The sequence below is a fragment of the Macaca nemestrina genome, chromosome 14 (genome assembly GCF_043159975.1).
Source record: "Macaca nemestrina isolate mMacNem1 chromosome 14, mMacNem.hap1, whole genome shotgun sequence".
Lineage (NCBI taxonomy): Eukaryota > Metazoa > Chordata > Mammalia > Primates > Cercopithecidae > Macaca > Macaca nemestrina.
Window position 1 is genome coordinate 48,464,296 of NC_092138.1, and position 24,058 is coordinate 48,488,353.

At 36.1% G+C, this 24,058-nt stretch overlaps 1 protein-coding gene across 4 annotated transcripts in view; it reads left to right on the forward strand.

Moving 5' to 3' along the window:
• LOC105489066 (ADAMTS like 1) overlaps positions 1-24,058 on the forward strand; it is a 950,014-nt gene that overhangs the window by 714,351 nt on the left and 211,605 nt on the right. For 3 of the 4 annotated variants that reach the window (XM_011753701.3, XM_011753699.3, XM_011753702.3), the window contains 4 exons: positions 2,002-2,140; positions 16,211-16,261; positions 20,620-20,824; positions 22,122-22,269. In XM_011753701.3, the coding sequence (XP_011752003.2) occupies positions 2,002-2,140; positions 16,211-16,261; positions 20,620-20,824; positions 22,122-22,269 (543 nt within the window). The remainder of the gene's footprint in view (positions 1-2,001; positions 2,141-16,210; positions 16,262-20,619; positions 20,825-22,121; positions 22,270-24,058) is intronic. The other variant, XM_011753700.3, reaches the window with a different exon arrangement.

Here is a 24,058-nt window from a genome sequence, read left to right on the forward strand (position 1 = left end):
GTAAAAATGAAAACCATGCTTTGTGAGAAATAGCACTTCAATTATATGCACTCATACAGCTGCTATTAGAGTATGATGTCAGCAACCTTGATAATAGTTCACTACATAATAAAAACATTATTCACATATATCTTACTTCTTTGGGCCTCATTTTCCTCACATCGAAATGAAGAAGTAGAACTATCAGTGGTTTTCAGATGTTTCTGGGTATCAAAACTTGCTTCAAAGGAAACCTTAATTATGAAGCCAGGATAAAAGGAAGACTGTTCTGAGTGAAGGTGTGAGGGATGTGGAGACCAGCCGTCCTTCCACTTTATTTTGAAATTTACTGAAGTTTCTAGCTTGAAAATTACTGAAGAAATGATCTCTAAGTTGTCTTCTCTGTTTCTGGTTCCAGATTCAACTGGTTGGTTATTTTGCTTAGTGTAAAAATTGCTACTCCAAATACCATATGAAACTTTAGAAAACATTATTTTCTGATGATTTTAGTCAGTTCCTTCATTTTTGCTCTAACCCTTCATTTTATCCATGCTATAATAGCTTCAAAGCAACAGGTTTAGGCTGACAAATTTTGATTTTGAAAAATAATCATCTCAGATTAATAACTTACTCTGTTTTTCCTGTATTTTACTATGTGATAAATTCTGTCCCTGTGTAGAAATTATCTGGAAAATTATAAAATGATTAGCCTGTTATAAAATTAGATGCTTTTTGAGTACAATGTGATTGAAAAGTAAAAGTACATTTACTTACTTAAAATGTCATTTTGCTACTTGATTTTTTTATAAAACAAATATTAGATGGAAAAAGTGTTCTTATCCATTGCTTTCATTACTTTTCATGCTTTTCATCTTTATAGTCAAATTTTAAAAGGCCTTTTTTTAGGGTCTTTAATGAACAATTAATTTTTGTGGGTGGTCTGAGAACACAGCCTTAAGCCAGGAAATCTGGCTCATAAACCTCCTTCTGATTTCCTAAAATCTTTTGCAAGTCCCTTAATGATTTAAATCTTGCTTCCTAATATATATTTAGCAATAACAGCGCTCAACCCACCTGCTAGGGATAATATATTTGGCAGATTAATTAGGGTAAGAATGATATAAACAGCCTAATTTTTAAAAATTCTCTATGTACATTTATTTTTCACCCCAAGACTCTAAGTCTTGATTACCACCCTATCAGAAATCCACAGGACAATAAAAAGGCAGGTAGGAAAGATAAAACATATGAAGAGAATTAACTATTAGTCAACAATACTTTTTTTTAAGAGAGGCTTCTTCAAACAATGACAATTTGTGGGTGGAGGCTAAGAAATATTCACTAGAGATTTTTTAAAGAGAATGACAGAAGATTTTGAATATAACAAAAATGGAACAGTAACAGGGAGGTATTTTTATTAATTCTGCAGGGAAACAGGATTTGTGATGTCCACTGTTGGAATCTCAGTGGTCCATTTACTCAACCCACTCAGGTTGAATTTAAGCAAAAGTAATGTTCCCAGGCAGCTGGTGGGACCTGATCCTGTGCTGGCCCCTCATGTGCAAGGGGAGCAATGTGGGATTTATTTTGTTTATTTATTTGGGAATTTATTCTCCCTAGTGCCCCAGTTACTAAGGAGGCAATTTAGCATTCTTGTATAAGATGGTTGGTAAATATTGATGATCTTTTTTGGATATAGAATTCTGCATTATATTTTTAGATCATATAAAAGAAATAACAAGAACAGTTCTTACCACAGTCTTATTATCTGGCTGGGCCCTTAAGTAGTTCAAGCCTAATTATATAATGTAATTATTAAGATTTGAGTGGATTACTTGAGAAAAGCACAGTACTTGAGGTCTGCAAAAATTAATGAGCCTTCCAATTATGTGTCTTTTTTTCCTGGAAATGACTAAGGCATTGGGGAATAATTTCCATTGATATGAGCTGGCCAAAATGCATAAAGAAATATATTGCATTGGCATGTACATTTAAACTTGCCTGGATGGTTTGATACTACAGGTTATCAGCTGACATCGGCTGAGTGCTATGATCTGAGGAGCAACCGCGTGGTTGCTGACCAATACTGTCACTATTATCCAGAGAACATCAAACCCAAACCCAAGCTTCAGGAGTGCAACTTGGATCCTTGTCCAGCCAGGTCAGTCAAATTTGCTAGTTCGTTTGTCATAAATATAACTCAAGTTCCAAATAGGTTTCTTAAATTAAAATGAAATATTTTCATTGAAAATAAAATGAAATGAAACATAAATAGCGTTGCTGTCCAGTGTCCATTACTAATCATGTATTAGTACCCATGCTTCCTGCTCTTGCTGCTATGCGAGGCCATCTCAGAGTCTACAGACTTTCCTTTTATAAAGCAGCAGGTGACATGCTCTTCAGAGTCATTTTCTCTTCTGATTTCCTTCTGGTTCCTTGTTTCCTTCCTTAAGAAGGTCCAGGCCAATGGACCATTCAACATTCTTAACCCATGTGATGACACAATGTTCTCAGGATTTTTTCCATTTTATCTCTGTTCCCGATCAGGGACATGATCAGAGCAGACCATATTTCAGGGCTACAACTGATTCCTTCTAGCCTGTCCACACTGATTATATAGAGTCAAAACCAGCCTTAGAACAGTTCTGCTGCCTTTGAACATACTCAGTCTTTGCTAAAGAGAAAACAGAACTTATTCCCAGTAGTCAGATTCTTAAAAGGTCTTTTAAATTAGAAGCTTTAAGCAGGCACTTGACACTTTCACACATGATTATTTGCTTTTTGGAATCCACAGTTAGCCCTCAGATTATTTGCAGGGTCAAGAATCTGCCTGATGAATGAAATATCTCAGGTGATGAGTAGTCATGGAAGTGCAGGTCAAGAATCTTTTCATGGGTGTAACATTTGCCTTTGCAGTGACGACACTTGCTGGTGATTCTCTTTAGTATAGCGTCGCTTACTCATCCTCAGCTTATGAGAGAGAATATAAGAAAAGCCTTCCCCTACAAAAGCAATCAGGAATACCAAAAAACAAAGATTCATTTTCAAACTCCTTGGATTTTTGGGAAACATCCCAGTGTTATTTTTTAAAATCATAGTATACTAATGATGTATGCACAAAAAGAAAGCTTCAACTCGTTAAAATATGACTTGGGCAATGTTGATGCAAGTCATTCTATTTTGAGGTTACAAGCAATGCAATTTTAGTTTTTGTTTTCTGCTGTTAATTTCTTAAGGTGTATGTTCCTGTACTCTTCTATCTTTACATTTATGAATGCTAAGTTCTGCATGTGATATGAAATTGCTGTTATTAATTAATTCACAGGAACCATATTCCCTACCTCGTAAAAGTGAACTCAGAATAACAGGTTTTCATTAAAGGAACAAAAAGAATAGATATTTTATAACTGTAAAATTTAGATGAAGTTTAATTTAGCATCATATTACATCAGAAAATTATATATTAAAAATTGGATACAATATAAAAACTGAATAAGGTGTTGAAATTGTGCTTGGATTTCTTTATTTTGGAAATCTTAAGGGTTTGAAATTTTTTAGCCAAGATAGTTATAACCCATGCAATTTGATTTCATTTTAAAATTATTCTACTTATACATTTTTTATGTATAACTGTAATAGGAAGAAGACCAGTGTGTGAAAGGCACAGTTATCCTAATTCAGACAGGTCGAGTCAGCCCTAGAGAGACCTTGAAAGTCTTTTACACATTTCCATGAAAATTTGTACGTATATTTCTAGGAGAAATGACAGTTTCACTTCCCACAACTTCATAAAGCTTTTTTCCACTAGGAAAAAAAAAAAAAGTCAATTAAGAGATGGCCATGGAAGAGAGTTATGTGAAATAAAAGCATTTTGTTAACAATTTGAAAGAAATGTTTATAATAATGTTTACTCAATCTTTCTCGCCTCTGATTTTTACCCACTCTTGTCTGTTGGAGAAACTTTTTGGCCTATTTCTTATTACCCAAAGCAAAAGGCCATTCTACAATGAAAGAAGTCTGCCTGTGCAATTTCTACCTTTTCTATGTCCTGTGTTATTTTAAAACATTTAATACAGCACATGAATAAGTGTTGGGACAGGTGGCTATTTAAAAAAGAAAGACACAAAGAAAGATAAGTGAGAAAAGGAAAAAGAAAAAATAGGCAAATGTCCGGAAGCTGCTTTTTTTGTTGAAAAAGTAATTAGACAAAGCTAAGAAAATGAAGACTTAGCAGTAAAAAGGTCTAAGGGACAGCTGCTTCAGAAAATATAAGTATGCTACTCTGAGGTTAAGATACTTCAGAAATTGCCGTGAAATTCATTGAACTCTTTTACATACCTGTAATCAAAGCAACACTTTTGAATTCTAAGAGAAAATGCAAAGTGATGGTCTAAGCAAAGTTGATAGAAGAGACTCCATAAAACAGATCTGCTCTTCCATCAGCCATTGCAGAATCAAACCCTCAGGAAACTGTTTTTTCACTCAGATTTAATGGTCTAATAGTAAAATCAAGAGCGAACAATGACATTCCACCAACACTTTTGTGTCCAAATTTAGAAATTCCCAAAAGGGAAAACCAATATTCTTGGTATAAAATCACATATTTTTAATTTCAAAAGAAATTTATTATATCTAGCCACTGCGATATTTATTCATTTTTCCTGAATCACACTAGGATTTTTACCTATTATAGTATTTAAAAGTAGAATCACTTGTAGTAAGAAAAGAGAAGGAAAAAATTTTTTAAATTTTAAAAAATTGAAAAGCAAAGTCCCAGTTAGCCAACTTTATTCCATATCAAGGCTTGCAAGTGTCATTGACAGCAAAAACCACATCAAACAATTAAGTCTACAACCTTATATTTATTATTTTACCCTTCTGGGCTTCCATTTTCTCACCCACAAAATGGGAAGAGAGGGTCATTTGTTGTCAAATTAGTGGTTTTCAAACTGTGCCCACAGAGCCTGTTGTTCCACAGTTTTTTAAATTAAATTTTGTTTTATATATTTTAAAGTTTTTTAAAATAATAATTCACAAAAAAATATATTCAAATATGTTAAACTAATTTTAACTGATTCACACTAAGTTAAATTATAAAAATTATAACAATTTTAAGTGTTGTACTACCAAAGTAAATGCTTTTGCCCTCATGATTGAGTTCCTTGGTTATGTCTAGTTGAAAAAATAACTACCCTAAGATTGCAAGTAAGCTGTAAAAACAGTTTTCATTACCAAACACTCTCTGTGATAATAAGAATTTTCTTATTACTACATATCTAAAACCAAAACAAAGAAGAAATAAACTAGACATGGCCACCGGTAGCCACAATCCCTGATACCTGCTTTTTGTGTTTACCAAAATAGCTTCTCTATTCTCATTATTTTGCTTTATAATAGGTAAACAATTTGTTTTCTTATTCTTGACTTGTATTCTAGTTGAAAATGCTATGTTATTAATAGTTATATGTATTAAGAGCATTTTCTCTTAGTCTGTCATTTATCTTTTCATTTTCTTCTTTTAAAAAGTAAAAGTTGTAAATTTTGTTTTGATAAGTAAAAGTTTTAAATTAAAAAAATAATAATAATAGGTAAACATTATACGTTTGAACTAATCAACTAAAATCATAAATATCATCCGCGTTGGGTCTATATATGTTGGTCTTTTACACAATATAAAGCCTCCCAATGACCAGGATGTTTCTAGTCACTGCATGTAATTGTATCCATGCTCCCTTCCAACTTCAAACTCAATGACTATAAATATCAGTCATTATTTTAGTTTTAGGAAGTTTACAACAGCCTCCTAAATACATGAACAAATTCTAGGAATTGTCTGAAATCAACAGAGAACGCAACCAGTGGCATGGAGGGGTCTCAGGAATATCTCACTCCACACATCTGTCTATTTTTTGGTTCTCATTCTGTTTTCCTTTTGTTCCCACCATCTTTTTTCTTTGCTTTCCCATCTCATGTTTTGTTCCTCCTTCTTACACTCACTGACAACATCCACTGGCTTCCATGGTGGTGGATTAGTTCATCTACTAGTTCTTGAGACTGGAGAGATTGTTGACATCTCGCCTATACTCTTCAAAATAATTTTTATGTTTTTATGGCTTTTTTGCTGATTCTAAGTGCTAACTTAGAAATGTTGATAAGTTAAAAGACTATAATGAAAACAATGAACTCACTAATAATCCCCAATGCCCGCAGAGAACCTCTCTTAATGCTTTTGCTGTATTTCTTTCCAGTCTTGTCTATAGCTCATAACATAATTGAGATCATACTTTATACAGTAGATACTTGGCATAGAATAACTTGGCATTCTTGGTTTTCATTCTTCTAAAAGCAAGCCTGAATATCCATGACACATAGTAACTCAACATTGTGCTGAGGTAGGAATTTAAGTCCACTGGACTATAAGACCAACAGTTGAGCCTTGCTGGCTGCCCAGCAGTTTCATCCCAAGAAGGCTTTGTTGCTCTCTGCTGGTGTCATTTACACAGTCATTTTTCTGAAGTGATAAAACACTTTGTTTCCTGGCCAAAAGTTGTCTCAAACAGGGAGCCAAAATTTAATCCTTATAAGGGAAGTGAAGAGAAAGTCAAGTATAAAGATTTAATGACTTTTAGCTAAAATTAATAAGGTTTTTCATTAGTGACTCAGAGCTATGACCTCACTAAGCCCATCATATGCTCTGTACACAGTGTATTACATGTTCTACTGGTAGTCCCAATGGGCATTCCCAGAAGTCCAGAGACATACCCCACCTGCATGTGAGGGATCTAGCACGTGTTTATTTTCTGCTTCATACATTTAACACTATGTTCTGTGTGCTTTCCCATGTGACTAAGACATTTAGGATCTAGTCAAATGTAAAATCCTCTCTTGTGCCTACCATGGTATAATCAAAGCTTCTGTCTTACACTGGGGGAAATTTTTTTGGAATTTGTGCAATGATTTGTGGCATTTTTACCTCTTGGGTGAAAGGTCAGGTCCATCATGTGACCAGAAAGCCTCAAAGTATAAGCCCTGTGGTTCAGCAACAACTAAAAAGGGATAGCATGAATTCAGCTAATAAGCACCTTGACGTTTTCAAAGCAGCTTTAGATGTAAAACATACAACATTTAGCCTTACATATCTTAGTCTGTGAGACAGTGAGACAGTGAGACAGTTAAGGCTGTCTGGAGGAATTTGTGCAAGTTACTCTTTGTGAGACAATAAGAGAACCACCTTTGCAGATTTTTTTTTTTTTTTTTTTTTGGCACAGACCTTTAGTTTTCCCTCCAAGGCAGTAATGAAGGGGGCTTAAATTGGCAAGAGGTGGACAAGTGAAAAAAGCTCTCACTCATCACACTATCATGGCCACAATTATTAGCAAACAAATCTGTTTCTAGCTGAAACTGCATCCAGATTCCCCCTTCCCTCAAGGAATTCAGAGCAACAGTCCTAAGCAAATGCCCAAACTTGTATACACCAAGCGGCAATTCTTGGCAAGTTCAAGTGAACTTTTATTTTTTTTTTTTTGTCCAGCTCCATTTAGTTTCACAGTAAATTGCATCAATTATCTCTGGCCAGGAACCAAAAAAAAAGTCTCAATTAAACTCCAATGCAACTATAAAGAAATACTCTGCATTAGAACAAGTGATATATGTAGTAGGCATGTAAAATCGTGATTCTCACACTAACTTGGTGACCAACTAGTCAATGGCAATATAGCCTGATGTTTAAGAGTGGGACCTTTGGCATAAAATGTCCTGGCTTGAGACCCTGGCTCTGTCACTTACTAGTTGAGTAGACTTTGGCAAATTCCTTATTCCCACTAAGCCTCAGATTTTTCATCCTGTGAAATGAGGATAATAACAATACTTACCTCATAAAGTTGTCATGAGGAATACATGGCATAATACATTTAAAGAGCTTAGCACAGTGCCTGACTCATGATAAGCACTCAATAAATGTTAGCTGCAGCAGCTATAATGACTAAGATCATGGTTATGATGATGTTGATGTTAGCTCAGAGAAACTCCTAAGCTCTCTAGAAATCAGCTTTCTCATCCATAAAAGGAAAAGACGGAACTCTAGAATTCTATATGGGTCTAGAAAGATGGTTCTCTATTGTGGTTTTAACACCAGGAGCTGTAAGTCCTAGGAAAATCTGATCTTGAGAGTAAATCACATTTATCAGATGTTTTAAATATAATGATCACAAGAAATTAAGATAATTGGCAACTCCTGACGTCTCAGTTCACAAGTGTCTGATAACGTCTACTTTACCAGCTGTGAGACATTGCCATTTAATTTACATGGGATTTAGGCCAGGTATGTCTCCAGAAAAAACTCAGTGTAGGGACAAGAAAATGGTTGACTTATTTAGCAATTACAGTATAATGAAATGTTTTCTTAATTATGGAGGTCTTTTAGTTTTATTACAGTAAGTAAATGATTTAGAAAAGTAACAACTTCTTACCTTTTGATGAACCTCATTTAAGTATACTATTTTGTGCAGTAATTAGTAAATAATAAGAAAAAAATACCCATAAAATCCCATTTCCACATTTATGTATTATTCATAATGAGATAAATGAAGCAAAGTTAGGGTGCTTCTTAGAATGCATGATCATACCCTTCCCATGCATGTAGATACACCACACGTCATCAGACAATTACATAATCAACTATAACTCAATTATCTGGGAAATTCCATTTTCTGCAAAGCTGGATCATCCCTAATAGTAATATCACTTCTTATGGTACACTTTAAAGCTTTTAAAAGTGTAATTATTTGTGTAATTCTTTTAATTGGCCTGTGAGTTAATAGAGTAGGTATTGTTACCATCCTCATTTTTAACTTCAGTCCGTCCGTTTGTAGCCAAAAGACTTTACTAGCTAAGTAACTTCTTATCTATGCCTGAGTTTTGCCATCTGTAAAATAAATATAATATTCCTGTCAGAGAGTAACTGTGAGAATTAATGAGATAACAATGTAAAGTCCTTAGTAAGGTGTCAAGCACTCACCAAACATCAGCTATCATGATTGAATTGAGAAACAGACTGGTAAAACAACTTGCCCAATGTCACTTCTGTTTGAAGTTTATAGGGTGCCTTCACATCCATTATCTTATTTAGTTTTACAATCCCTAGGTTAGCGGGTCAGGGGTTGTCACTTATATTTTACAGATGAAAAAACTGAAGCTCAGAGAGGTTAAGTGTTAGGGCCACTTTGCAAAAGCAAATCGGGATGTGGATCTAAGTTCTTCCAGTTCCACAGCATCTCTACGTACAGACAGGCATAAAGGCAGGCTACCTGATCCCTGGTGCAGCCTTCATGCCATCGAATCCCACAGTCATCCTTGTTCTACATGATGCCTTCAGCAACCTGTAAGATCTGGTTCCAACCCAACGTAGAACAGCACAGCCAGCACAGAACTGCTAACCACACCAATGCCAAGTCTGGGTGTTTGAATTGACCACATACCCAGGTGACGCAAGCCTCTTTCATGTAAGTGTAAATACTGATGTTTACTCAAATCAAACAATGGCTAAATCACTCAGTGCAGAAAGAAGTAAAGACCGAGGAAATATTAGTCCCACTTATTTAAAAGCAGTTCAGAAATTACATTCATTAATACCAAGAATGTTTAACCCCAGAAATGTAGATGTGAGGAAGTGTTCAATGATTTGACCCAAAATATTAAAACGCTTCAGTATTTAGTTTATTACAGAAAATGAACTTGTTTCTAAAAAACTGTTTTCAGATCTGCATAAAGCAGACTCCTTTTGATCTGATTTCAGTGGAAGCCCAGATAAATGAATGTTGCTGCTTAGTTTATGGTTTTTAAAAAATGGTACCTAATTATAGAATATTTTCTATCTGCGGGATCCTAACTTGCCTCTGTACATGTTAGGGAAGTTCTCTGTTTTAAGAAGTCATGAAGTGTTACAGGAGGAGAAATTTTGAGACAATTATCTTAGTTCAGTGGTTTTCAAGCTGTGGTCCACTAAGCTCTGAGTTCTACCCTCAGTAGCCACTAGGAAGGGGCAGGTAAGATAGAGTCCAATAGCATGGGTTTCCAGGCACCTACTCTTACTTCATCTTAAAACTTCTGATCTCATCCAGTACTTAGATTTTGCAGATGGCCAAACCTTGATGTAAGGTACTCAAGGTAACATAAAAAGAAAGTAGCAGAGAGGAGTACTGACCTTCCAACTCCCAGCCTCTCATGTGATCCTTTTCCTCATTATGGCTAGATCCTCCGTGCTTTGCTACTCGTGAAATAGTAAAGTGCTTTTATCTCTTCCAACTTTTTATTATTTCTCTTCTGCACTCTTCTAAACTGTTGCTTAGAAATAGACTGGTTTCTATTGCCCTGAGGTCATCTAGAGAAGATGGAGCACCATTTTCTATACAAGAGACCCTTCTACTACACACAATTTTGTTCATTTTTAAAAAAATATAGTCAGCTATTTTGTGAAAGGTTCTGTGCTTGGTGCCATGGCAAAGGTAAAAATGAATAAACTAGAATCTAGGCCCCCACAGTGTCCAGGGCAGGTTGAGTTGTCCAAAGCAGCGTGGTATCTGAAAGACACATGAGAAAGAGAGAAAAGAAGATCTTTTAAAAAGCTTTCAGAGTTATTTCAGGGAGATAGCCAATGAAAAGATACAGAGGTAACCTAAGCAGGATAGAAGTACAGTCACTAATCTGTCCTTTCTCTGCTCACATCAGGCAATCACCCCTGCTTGCCAGAACAGCCTTCCTAAACCGCCAGACCACTCTCCATATCAGACTGCCCTCTCTCAAAGATGGCAGGGCCAGCAAAAGGCAAGGCGTGGGACTGAATATGTGCACAACAGTGGCAGTTAGGGAGTTTCTTTCCCTCCTTTCCTAACTAGCTTTTAAAAACTTGTTTTTGCTTTTTTGTTTTAATTTTGGATGGGGTTGCATTACTAGCCTTTGCATCTGCACACTGATGACATAAGTTCACTCAATGGTTATTTACTAATCACCTGTGTGCAGAACACTGTCCTAAGAGATGCAATAAAAAACCAATATAGCTTCTGACTCACGGTGATAAACTAAAGAAAAACTTGTGCAATAGTTAGAAGTTAGTACAGTTGGCCCTCAGTATCCATGGGGGATTGGTTCCAGGACCCACCCCATCCCCACCTCCACAGATACCAAAAGCCACAGATGCTCAAGTGTCCTCCATATATAAAGTGGTGTAGTATTGGAATGTGACCCATATACATCCTCTGTGTACTTTAAATCATCTCTAGATTATGTATAGTACCTTATAAAGTGTAAATGCTATGTAAATAATTGTTATACTATAATGTTTAGGGAATAATGATGAGAGAAAACATCTGTACATATCCAGTACAGATGCAACCATCCATTTTTTTTCTTCAAATATTTTCAGGCTATGGTTGAATCCATGGATGCAGGACCCATGGATATAAAGGGCCAACAGTACACAGTTAAAAGTGAGGAGAGGAGTTAGTATTACGGGTGTTGAGAAGAAGGAGAGAGAATTTCTGGCTAGATGTTAAGAGAGAAAATAGGCAAGAATTTAGGAGAAGTAGCATTCGACTAATAAATTTCGGTGGGCATTATGGAACCACGTGAGTCATCTAAATGGTGAAGTGAAATATTAGGTGCTTTGGCAGCAGAGTAGACTGGATTGATTTGTTAGGAGACTGGTATGAAAGTGCCTGAACTTGTGTCAGGAGGAGATCTACTTGTCAAACATTGCTGGTGTTGCGATGACAACTGGAAGAACTGAGTGGTGAAGATAGCCCAGTGTACAGTGGATAGGAGAATGGCCATGTCTGAATGGTAGTCATGATCACAGGAGAAGAAGCAGGGCCAAATAATGAATTGTCTGGGATGCACTGAGCTTGAAAAGCCTAGAGCACATCTAGTTATCAGGAAGTCAGAAATAAAGATTTGCAGTTCCAGAGAAGAGGCAAGAGGTCCTGAGAGATTCACTGAAAGAAACCCTTGAAACCATAAAAGGATCTCTTTATGGCTCATTTTCATTATAAAAAGAACAGAACTGGCCGGGCGCAGTGGCTCATGCCTGTAATCCCAGCACTTTAGAAGGCCGAGGTGGGCGGATCATGAGGTCAGGAGATTGAGACCATCCTGGCTAACACGGTGAAACCCAATCTCTACTAAAAATACAAAAAATTAGCCAGGCATGGTGGCGGGCACCTGTAGTCCCAGCTACTCAGGAGGCTGAGGCAGGAGAATAGCGTGAACCTGGGAGGTGGAGCTTGCAGTGAGCCCAGATCGCGCCACTGCACTCCAGCCTGGGCGACAGAGTGAGACTCCGTCTCAAAAAACAAGAAAACAAAACAAAACAAAAAACAAAACAAAACAAAAAACCAGAACCCCAGTAAATTAGGTGTCCATGGACTTAACTACTTTAGGATTTTTCTTGTAAAGAGAGATGTATCACAATAGTTAAATTCTACAACTGATCAGTGTGAGCCCAATTTTGGCTTGTTTTTTTTGTTGTTGTTGTTTTTTGTTTTTTAACACTGGGGACTCTGTTCTAAAGTAGCATCTTAGATCACTTCTGCACAGACTCAATGATCTTGAAATGACACATGGAATTTGAGGTGATGGCCTCATTTCATCCACTTACATCATAGTTCCAAAGTTTCTGTCTTTTGCTTTCTTAGATTTGAATTTTTTCATACTTGAATATTCTAATTGTTGTGATTGTAAAAGATAATATAGAAAGCTTAGAAAACAGAAAAACATTTAAACAGAAAGCAAAAAATAAAAAATAAATTTAAAAAAAAATTAAAAAAAAGAGAAAAAAAAGAAAGCAAAAAATACTCATAAGCCAAACACCAATAACTAACCACTGTTGAGAGTTTTTTATATATGTGTGTACACACATATATGCATGTATACATATGTGTGTATACGTGTGTCACAGGAACACACATATGCAAGTTATGAAAATGCATAGATATGTACACCATCTATATATTTTCTTAGTATTATAGATCGTATCATACATTCTATTTCATAGTCAATTATTTTTAGTTAACATTACATTTGAGCATTTTTCCATGTCATTAAAAATGATTCAAAAACCATTATGTCCATGTGCTGCATAATGTTTCATTATATAAACTTGTCATAACTGAATCATTCTCCTGAATTGTCATTGGACAATTCAGTAAGACATGTATTTTTAGAGGATGAGGTGGGATGCCTTTTCTACGTATACCACATCACTCCAGAATGATCACTTGCTCATGCTCACCTTCTCTTCTTACCACCACAACCCCTGATGATGGGGATATTAGATGGAGTCATGTTACTGCCCAGTGTAAGAGAAACAATGTAAGAACTGTGAGCGTGGTGGTCAGCATAGTGAAGGCAGTAGAGAATGAGTTTTACCCCCAAGCCAACTGTTTCTTCTATCTTTTCCCTTTGTGATCATTTTTAAAAATCATTTTTGCCTCCTTCACCACACCCCACATATTCAGATGCATGTCTGAATGCATGCATATACGCACACACACCCACATGGAGACCTAAACATGGGGAGAACTTCTTAAAGTCCCAAAATTACATTATTTTTCATTATTATTTATGATTCGCACTTTGCCTAAGAAAAAAAAGTAAGCAATAGGTAAGCAATAGGAAGTTAACTTCAGGCAAGCTTGCTTCCCCCCAGTAACAGTGTAGTGAAAGGCTAGGGCCATGACATGAACCCCAGAGAGAGCTGAGCCCGTGCACACGAATATGCATTAGCAGGACTGGACAGAGCACCATTGTTTTGATATCTTTCTGTTTTCACAGGTGCTATAGAGTCATTTTATGAGTCTTCACCATGACCCATGTCATAGAAGACAAATATAGCTATAGTTTTGCTGAATCCAGGTTTCAAGCTCCTTGTTCAAACAAAAACATAATTTCTAAATCGGTCCAAAGCAAAGTTCAACGTCTTGAATTTTGTACACTCTCCCTTTTATTCTCCTTCACTTCAGCTTGTCTCCTTCAATGTTACTGTCTCCATTTTAAATATCATCAGCTGATAAATCAATTGACAGAGATCTGCAACAGTTTATTCTAATATTGAAGATGACAAATTACAGCCATAAATTTTTTTGGGAGAGAAGTCTATGGTATGCATTTCTGCATTTAGAAATTGATGTAGCATGAATAAAGATACTAGAGTAAGGTAAAATATAATTTCAAAGTCATCTTGATTTATTCCTTGATTGACTACTATTAGATAACAGTGTATGTACAAACTTACTAGAAAAACTGTGGAAGATGATTGGCATTCTTTAAAATATAGTCCTTTTAGAAAAAAGTTCCCTTTATTACTAGATGTAAAAATGATTCTTACTAGATATTAGAATGATTCTAACATAAGGAAGGATTAAGCTTTCACCTGATTTCTTATCTGTCAGAAGGTAGAAAAAAATAGGATGGTTAACTCAAAAAACAGAAAAGGTTAAAGACTGTTCATTTCATTCTTGTGTGAAGAACTGTGGGATTTTGAGCATGCCCAAAAGGCAGCATCCCATTTCTTATACATTGTTACTGAAAGTTAATACACACACATGCACACACACACATACACACACCATGAAAATTCTCTCACAGAAATGAGTATAAAAAAACTTATTCACACAAATAAATACAGAAAATTTAGTCATGTAGAATAAATAAGTTAGTCCTCCAATGACTTGCCCTCCTGCAAATAGATATCCATCTTAATCACTTTGTTTCCTATTTTTTAAAAAACAAAATTTGACTTCTCTCATGTATCCCCTTACCTTTCAGGAATTTCTTCAGAAACTATGCAGGCCCCTTTATCCCCCTCTCTCTCCTTCTTACCTTTCATCATCTCCAGCCAGTGCTGTTTTTATCTTTGTGATCCACACTCATGGCTCACTCTTTCTACCCAAACACCTGGATTTGCTAGCCATGTTTTTTAAACCTACTATATCATCTTATATCAGAGGAATGGGTAAAAATGGAAGTCTTTATTTATTTAAATATAAAGATAAACATATTTATATTGAATATATAGATATTATATAGATATATAAATATATATACACCCATCTATCCCAGAGGCACAGATAGAATACATGAGTTCCTTCAATAGCTTTCTATCTTTTATCAGTTGCAAAATAAGCATCTTCCACTTATGCGCTACCATGCTCTACATCTGTGCATCTCCATCTCCCACTCTTGATGAAGGTGCTGTTGCACTAGTAGTCTTATCCAAAAACCATGAATCATCAGTCTGCCACAAACTGGACAATTAGGCCTCTGGAGGGACCCACCAGTCTTACCAGTTGGAGACTTTAGTCGAAATCAGTGAAGTAGGTTAGAGTAGTTTGTTGGGATCCTAAAGGCCTCCAGGAACTTCCACACGGCCTATGATATGTCTTGTGGATCCTGAGCAGTCACTCTGTCTCTAAACCTCACAGGTTTCCCAGGGTCCTAGATGTACTAACAAGCCATGACAATCACAACCATCACTGCAATAGCAGTTAACACTGTATAATATTTCATAGACCAAAAAACCCACTTTTCATAATATCTCATTTTAACTGCCTACCTTTATTTTGTTAGGAAATTTCCCTTTGCTAATAATTGCCTACTATGTTCAGTAGTTTCCCCCTCCCCTTATAAAATACCCAAGTGGCTACTTTCCAGGTATTAGTGAAATCCCTAGATCTGCCAAGAGAAGAAATCTAGCTAATGCAGTTACGTAGTATTGTCAATTCTGAGGTACATGTTCTCTGGCTTGAATAGCTCTCTCTTTCATCAGAAGTGAGACAGTTACTGTAATTGCTTGGCGAGCATCTGGAAGTAACATGAATAATGATGATAATAAGAATGACCTCATAGGATGTATAATTTGGGGATTAAAGAACATTTACAACCTTATTGTGTCATAGTTAATGATGAGGTGCCAAGTTTTCTTGCCACCACCCTTTGCAATGGTATTTCCTGCTTGAATCAGAGAACTAATTATAGTAAATGGTGTCCTTTCAAAGAACTTGCCCCATCCTAAAGCATATGCTGGCATAAAAATATAAAACTGTTTTAGTGTTGTTTTACAGATACAAGTTATTAATGTTATTTTGCATTTGTATTAAAAATTTGTATAATGTAATCATTTAGTGTTTATTTTATTGTGTGTACCTTCTACTCAGAGGGTTGGCATTATTGTTCCTAACAGTGACGGATACAAGCAGATCATGCCTTATGACCTCTACCATCCCCTTCCTCGGTACGTAAATCAATCATCCTGATGTTAGAATTAGCAAATTAGTCTTCTGCTGCTTATCGAGATATATAGATATACATATACAAAGAGAGAGAGATTATATGTTTTTAAGATGGTAGATGGTATATTTTGCAATCCATCCTGAGTTCTGCTTTTGTATAATACTAGCCTGCTCAGACTGTAAGCTTATCATTCAAAAACCATTTTAAGGTAGAATCAAGTTACACTGGAGTGAACATAGTAATTCACTCTGATTAGATACAGTGTATGGGTTTATGTTATGTCTTTCTTTCCCTCCCTTTGTTCTTTTCTATTTTTCCTCTCAATAGGACCCTAGTCATTAAAGCACTGTTGCTAACTATTAAACAAACACTGCCTAAAGTATTATTGCACTACCACTAACATGGAATTCCAGATGTGGTATTATTCTGCATAGGGGCTTTAAATGTCCACTTTTGATTCAAAGAAATTATAATTAAGTACAAAAGGCAAATTTTTATATTCTAATTGTTCAGAACATTTTGGGGAACATTTTTTCTAAACAAAATTCAGTGTGCTGCATTGCTTTTTTAAAGTTCAGTACTTTTAAAAACTAGAAAAAAGGTAATGAAAGTAATTCAGGAACTTTTAAAAGAAATTGTTCCCTTTATAATATATTCATAAGAAAACTGGAGAAGCTGAAAAATCCGCTAGCTACTGAGTGTGTTGCCTGCATTGGAAACAGCTCCACAGAGAGCAGAAATTAGAGCTGGGATTGAAGTAGACCTATGGTCTATTTTCTTTGCTTATTTGGCCCTCAGGGAATCAGCTGCTATTTAGAACCAAGGGTTTAAATCAGATCATGAATGGTTGGAGTAATCCATAGCAACCTGCTCCATCTCAAATTAAACCAAGCCCAGAAAATAATTTTATTTTGAATTGTAAAGATTTGATGGAAAAATCTCCAAATACCTAATGAATTAGAATCCAAATAGAAGTCCCTTGAGGTCATCTAGTGCAACTCCCCATTGATGCTTCATTCTCCCATTCCTTCTCCAACAATCACAACCATATACCACAGATATGTTTAATATATATTTACACAAATATGCATTCACATATTCAATGCATATGTATTCACACATGTATATACACATCTATCGATGTTTATATAATACATATATACAAGTGAAAATTGTCATCCAGCATCTACTTAAATATGTCTAGCAACTGGCAGGCAACTCACTTTTCACCTAATGATCACATATAGGAAAGGAATTTTACTAGATATACTTCTTGTTTTTCTTGTTATTTTTAATTCTTTCACTACGTGACTATGTCATTAGTCAGCTCCCTCCTACTTTCCTATGACTATATTGATAAAGACAATAAATGTCTTCACAATGTTCCTAATGCATCATTTTTCTGGTTTTATCCAGAACTCTTGTCCTTGAAAAAATTTTAATGAAAATAGCAAAGATTAATTTAACTGAACCAAGATTTCCTTTGGTTTCAATTTGTGTATCTGTGAACTAAGTGTTCATAGGATATACGTATCTGTTTGTATGAAAGCCATACATTTCATTATTTCACGATAAAGGTAAAGTTGGACATCAGGAGTAAGCAACATCAAGTTTATGTTTTATGTAATGACAACTCCTAGATTTCTGTTTTATCTGTGATCTCTCTTGTTTATATTTCTCTGGCATAACTAATGCCTTTATTAGGTTAAAATTGATTTCTTATAGGTTGGGATTTTCTCCAAATGCCTAAATCCCAATGATATATTAAAACGATCCTCCTGGGTGTGTGTTTGTACTATGTCCTTGTATACACTCTTGGCATATCTATGTATCACAATGGGTAAGAACAATAAACTTTATTTCTTACCCCTTTGTATGTCTGATACTGAACTAGTTATAAAGTTAGATATTCAGCTATATTGACAGACTGTTAGTAAATGGAAGCTATTTTTACAGCTGTGTTTTCATTCATAAGAAGAATTAAGGCTCAAAAATGGTTCTCGAATGGCAGCTACCTACTAATCAAGGCAATTTCAATTATTTAAATGGGGTTAAGAACACAAGTATAGATATAAAACACAATTAACATATTTTTACCTTGTTCTTTCCTGCTTTCAGCCTTTGACTGTAACACATATCTGGACATAATATGAGGATGTAGTCTGAATAATCGTAATTAATATATGTCACTCTTGTGCATCCTGCTTTATTTGAGAATTTCTTAAACACACTGTGTGTTTAAAAAAATTAAAGGCCAAAAGAGTTTAAATGTATAGTATATAAATTCATTCAATGTTCTCCAGGATAAGATTCTTGAATATGTCTTTTTTTTTTTTTTTTTTTTCCAAGCACTTACCTGGTTACCATCTTCAGATCTCCTGATCTCTCTCAGTTTTTGTTACGCTTTCTTTAAAGCACACGGACATGTTTTACTTCAAGATTCAACAAAACCCTGTTATTATACAAGGATTCACATGATAATTTTCTACACATAGAACTGTAGTTGTATGCTGGAACCATAGTATAAATTTTTGAGATAATATTAGCCTCATTTGTCTTTCTATGATCACGGACATTGAAAAAGATACTTACTGCTATGTGTGAAATTACACTATGGTCAGGTCCAAGTGCTGAGACAGAAATTAATCACTCTCCCTTCAGTGGGGTCAAGCTTGAGAATTTTAGAGTACCAATTAGAAAATGTGTTCTTTTATGGCATCTTAATATTCTAAGTGATTAAATGTACATTTAAAAAACATATTCCTACTTCATTGTCAGGTCAAATCTAATGTGAATACATACTTACATATTCAACCCAACTTCAATCTGAATCAGGCCTGTTATTCATCTCCGGAAGGAAGCCCTGCAGAGATTTGTGTGGAGACAAAGGAGAATTTGTCTTACCCCTTGGTAAGAGAAACTCTCTACAGAGCTACTTCATTCTGTTGAAAGAGATCAGAAGGTCTCCCAAGGGCCAAACAGAGGGCCTCAGTTTCCCCACCATGACATTTTCTTATGTGTCTCCTGGGGAAATACACGTAGGAAAATATTGTATCTGGCAGCATGTCTTGGCTTTTGGCAGTGGAGATAACAGTTGTTGCCTAAACTTTAACAGTGTAGAGAAAATGTGAAGGAAAACCCTTTGTAACTAGGAAAAACACATGATTCAGGCTTATGCAGAAGAGAAATCAAACTCACCATGTACACAGAAAACTTGACTACAGAATAATTAATGTCTCGATGGTGTACCTGTGCAATATTTTAAAATTTTAACTATTCAAATGGATCAACCCGGTGACATTTTGTTTCTCTCATTAAAATTATATCTCTCATAATTCTAAGAGAAATCTTAAATCTCCTTAGCAATCCTCATCAATAAGCAGAATATATGTAAAAAAGATAATCTCAATTCACTCAGTCCCAATGTTTCTGTTTTTAGAAATTCTACATTCTCTAAAGCGACAGGAGGAGAGAAGAGCATTTGGCAAAGATCTCTCTCTGCATCTGGGACCTAATGCTTCAGAACTGTTTAAAGCTCTGAAAAAAAATCAGTGGAAGTCTCTTAAATGTTTTGACATATTGTTATTTTCTACCCTACTTAACTATGTATCTACTTTCAGATGCCATTAGCCTTCCAACCCAAACCAAACTTCTTCACAGTTCCAAGAGTTATTTACTGGAGGAACTCTAACTACCAGTATCCCTGAACAGTTAGGGAATATGTAGATAATATTAACACTTCTGCTCCTCAGCTTAATAATCATAGCACAGTTTGAACATCAGAATTGTGCTGAATCTATGTGGTCCCAAAGCTGACGATTGCAGAAGCAAAGGAGAGGGTCTTTTGTTTACCTTCATCTTTTATGAGCTGCTTCTATTATAAAAAAATACCTAGAAGTTAAGTAATAAAGTATTACATTGAAAATAAAAAGTATCTGCAGGTGCAAACCATTAGTGTTAACTGAGTATACCACTTTAGTCTTGAGATGGATGCCTAATGGGTTTAATGAAAATAAATTTTATATACACATATCTTGAAACTATGGGAGAAGGATAGAACTACATCCTACATCTTCTGAGTAGGTTACAGACAGCACAGATATCCTTCTGGACAGCTCTCAGAACTGTAATGGCTTACATTTGTGTAGAGCTTCACGGTTTGCAGAGCCCTTTTGCCAGTGTTGAATCCTTCTCTCTCACTCATCAGATTTCGGGCAATAGATGGCTTTTGGTTCTCTGGACCTTAGCCTCTCAGAACCTGATTTTACCAGTAGGCACGGGGAATGGGTTGGTCGACCGGTCACTGAGGAGGCTTAGCAATGTGCATGTCTGCCCTGATGACTCCCCTTGCTTCTGTAGGTGGGAGGCCACCCCATGGACCGCGTGCTCCTCCTCGTGTGGGGGGGGCATCCAGAGCCGGGCAGTTTCCTGTGTGGAGGAGGACATCCAGGGGCATGTCACTTCAGTGGAAGAGTGGAAATGCATGTACACCCCTAAGATGCCCATCGCGCAGCCCTGCAACATTTTTGACTGCCCTAAATGGCTGGCACAGGAGTGGTCTCCGGTAACTGTGCCTTCTTTCTTTGTTCATTAGGAGAGTAAGTCCACTCTTCCCTCTCATCATCATGGCCCCACCGGGTACCCTGAGCAGCTCCACACTTCTTGAGGTGTCTAGAAGCCTACCAGCTTAGCTCCTGGAGTAGAAATGCCCCAAATCCAGCATGACCAAAAGTAAATGATGTTTTTTTTAAAATGTCTTTCTTCAAGTTTCTTCAAGAAGCCTCTATTGTTCCCCAGACAATGTTCCCTCAAATGGCAAAGGGGAAACAACTGCCTTTCAAGGGTAATTGAGGCTGAATGACTGATCCTGAATCTGTAAAAGCTGCTTTGATGATAGAGCTCAGTAGACCAGAAGTTTGATTTCATTTTGTATGTATTATGCTTTGTATCCAAAAGGGTCTAAGTAGATTGATATTAAAACTATGTATATTAGTCATTGGAGGAGGGAGGAAGATGAAATGAAAATAGCACAAAAATTAAAATTGGAATGAAGTAAGATAATTAAAACAAAAAACTTATAGATGTTAGGAAACCTGCTGTAATTAAACATAAAATGTCATTCAGGGTTTCCTGACTGCTAATGCAGAAAGGAAAGTGGCAAAGGAAATAGAAAGATGAAATAAGCCATTGTGCCCTCAGCCTCAGAAATGACAAAAGACTCTTCACTGAGCCCTGTGGCTTCGTGGCAGCAGATCAGAGCTGTGACATTTTCTGCATCTAGACACGTTACCAGACATGGGGAACCATTAGAGGTGCAATCTACATTGGGCATCTGGTCATTCAATCTGTTCTTTTAAATATTATTTTTGCCTTTCAATGTAATCAATTGGATTGACAATGCTGCAATATAATTTAGCTATAATCGCAGTTTAAATTTTTTCATATCCATGTGGAGGTATTTCCCATATTTTTGGAAGTAGCAGTCATTAGCAAAGTAACTAAATAAAATACGGTGTTGGTAATCAAAATTAAGCACACTCTACAGTCTCTTTTCTCCTTTCTTCTTTTTGGTGCTTGGTTTGAGACTTTGCACACAGTGGGTACTTAAACATTGCTGACTGATTAATCCAAAGCTATGGAATTGAAAGTGATTTAATTTTCAGCGAGCTCCACCTCAAATAGCCAAATAGAACAAAGATCCCCTTGACTGGTAAGAAATGGTGTAAGTTTACCAGGAGTCCTCGTGTGGAAAAAAGAAAAAAAAGAAAAGAAAACTTAGATTAAAAGTTTTAGGTGCAAAGTGAAGAAAAGTAAACAAGGCTTTGCCTACGAGTCTCCTCTCTCTTGCAATCTCTTTCCAGTGCACGGTGACATGTGGCCAGGGCCTCAGATACCGTGTGGTCCTCTGCATCGACCATCGAGGAATGCACACAGGAGGCTGTAGCCCAAAAACAAAGCCCCACATAAAAGAGGAATGCATCATACCCACTCCCTGCTATAAACCCAAAGGTAACTTGACAGGTGCTCTATTACCAGCCTGTTAATTGTTGTGTGTAGTCAGATGTGTTTTAAACTCCTTAGAACATTTTTAAGTATCCCAAGTATTCTTAGTAACAATTCTTTATAACTTTACTAAAGGAATTTGATTCTTTTAAAGAATCTTTCAAATGATTTTGATTGCAAAATTTCATTAACCACTACATGTAGAAATGTATTTATATAATTATCTCCCAAGTCATAAAGTTGTTTGAGGACTATTGCTGAAGAATGCAGATGTATCTGCTTAAAGAGAGACCAGATATCCTAGAAATATATGTTTGATTTACTATCCACATTTCTTGCCTTTAAAAACAAGGGAATGAACCCAAGTATGTCTGTTTTGCTAAGGTTGAAGTACATTGGGAAGTCTCATACTTCAAACTGATGAAACAGAAAACTATCGCTTTTATATTGAAAATTAAAACATTAATATGAGACTGAATTCTAGAACCATAACTTAAAATATATCAGAGTTTAATAGATATTGCAGGAATTAATAAAAATAAATTTTAGGGAAGTGTAGAACTAAGCATTTAGTGAGCCAGACTTCTTATAATTACACTGGGTGTCTCAGATTAGCAAGAATACGAATTTGATTTCTGTACAAGTATTGTTACTTGTCTGTGCCAATGGAATAGAAAAATTCAAAATCACAAACCATTCAGAGGTAAATAACTCTTTAAATCTCCTTTAATTTTTAATATTAAATATGGCTCCCATTTCTTTATTTCTTTAAGCCATTAAATTTCTCTGAAAATCAGTCACAGTGTAGCTCTTTATTATACTATAGGTAGTCCTAATTGCAAATGAATGGCATCATAAAATCTAAATTAATGATATAAAAGGAAACCAAAAAACCTCAGAAATCCTGATTTATTTTAATAAATACACCTCTCTCAAAGCCTTGGTTTCCTCCTCTGTAAAATGGGTATAATAATAGTATCTAAATCAGAGATTATGTGAAGGTTAAATAAGATATACCATAAACAAGGTGGTTAACCTAGTGCCTGGAATATAGTAACTTCCACATACAGTAAGTTACCTTTAACTCCTGACTATCATCAGCGACCTCAACTGTGGGAGGAGGTTGCCACAGGTGTGTCTGACAGGATTTAGTTCAAAAGAACAATAAAGTATTGCAAGTTTACTATTAGTGCCAAACTGAATGCTTCCTTATTGAAAGACAGAGAGCTAACTTACGCCATCAGAGACAGCCTCATTGACTGAGTCTTTTTTTTTTTTTTTTTTTTTTTAAGACAGAGTCTCGCTCTGTTGCCCAGGCTGGAGTGCAGTGGTGCGATCTCGGCTCCGTTGCCCAGGCTGGAGTGCAGTGGTGCGATCTCGGCTCCCTGCAACCTCTACCTCCCGTGTTCAAGCAATTCTCCTGCCTCAGCCTCCGGAGTAGCTGGGACTACAGGTGTATGATGCCGTGCCCGGCTAATATTTTGTATTTTTTTTAGTAGAGACGGGGTTTCTCACCATGTTGCCCAGGTTGGTCTTGAACTCCTGAGCTCAGGCAATCCACCCGTCTCGGCCTCCCAGAGTGCTAGGATTACAGGCATGAGCCACCGTGCCTGGCCGACTGAGTCATTTACTGGGTTAGTTGTGGTAGTTGTAACATGATGTATGTATAGGTACTGTGTTGCTATGTTTAAAATGTGAGCAAATCCTTTTGGCTTTGGCAGTTTTACATTTCTCACTTGCTTTGCTTTTTGACTATAAACAATTGCTGTGCATAGAGAACAAGAAGTGATGCCCG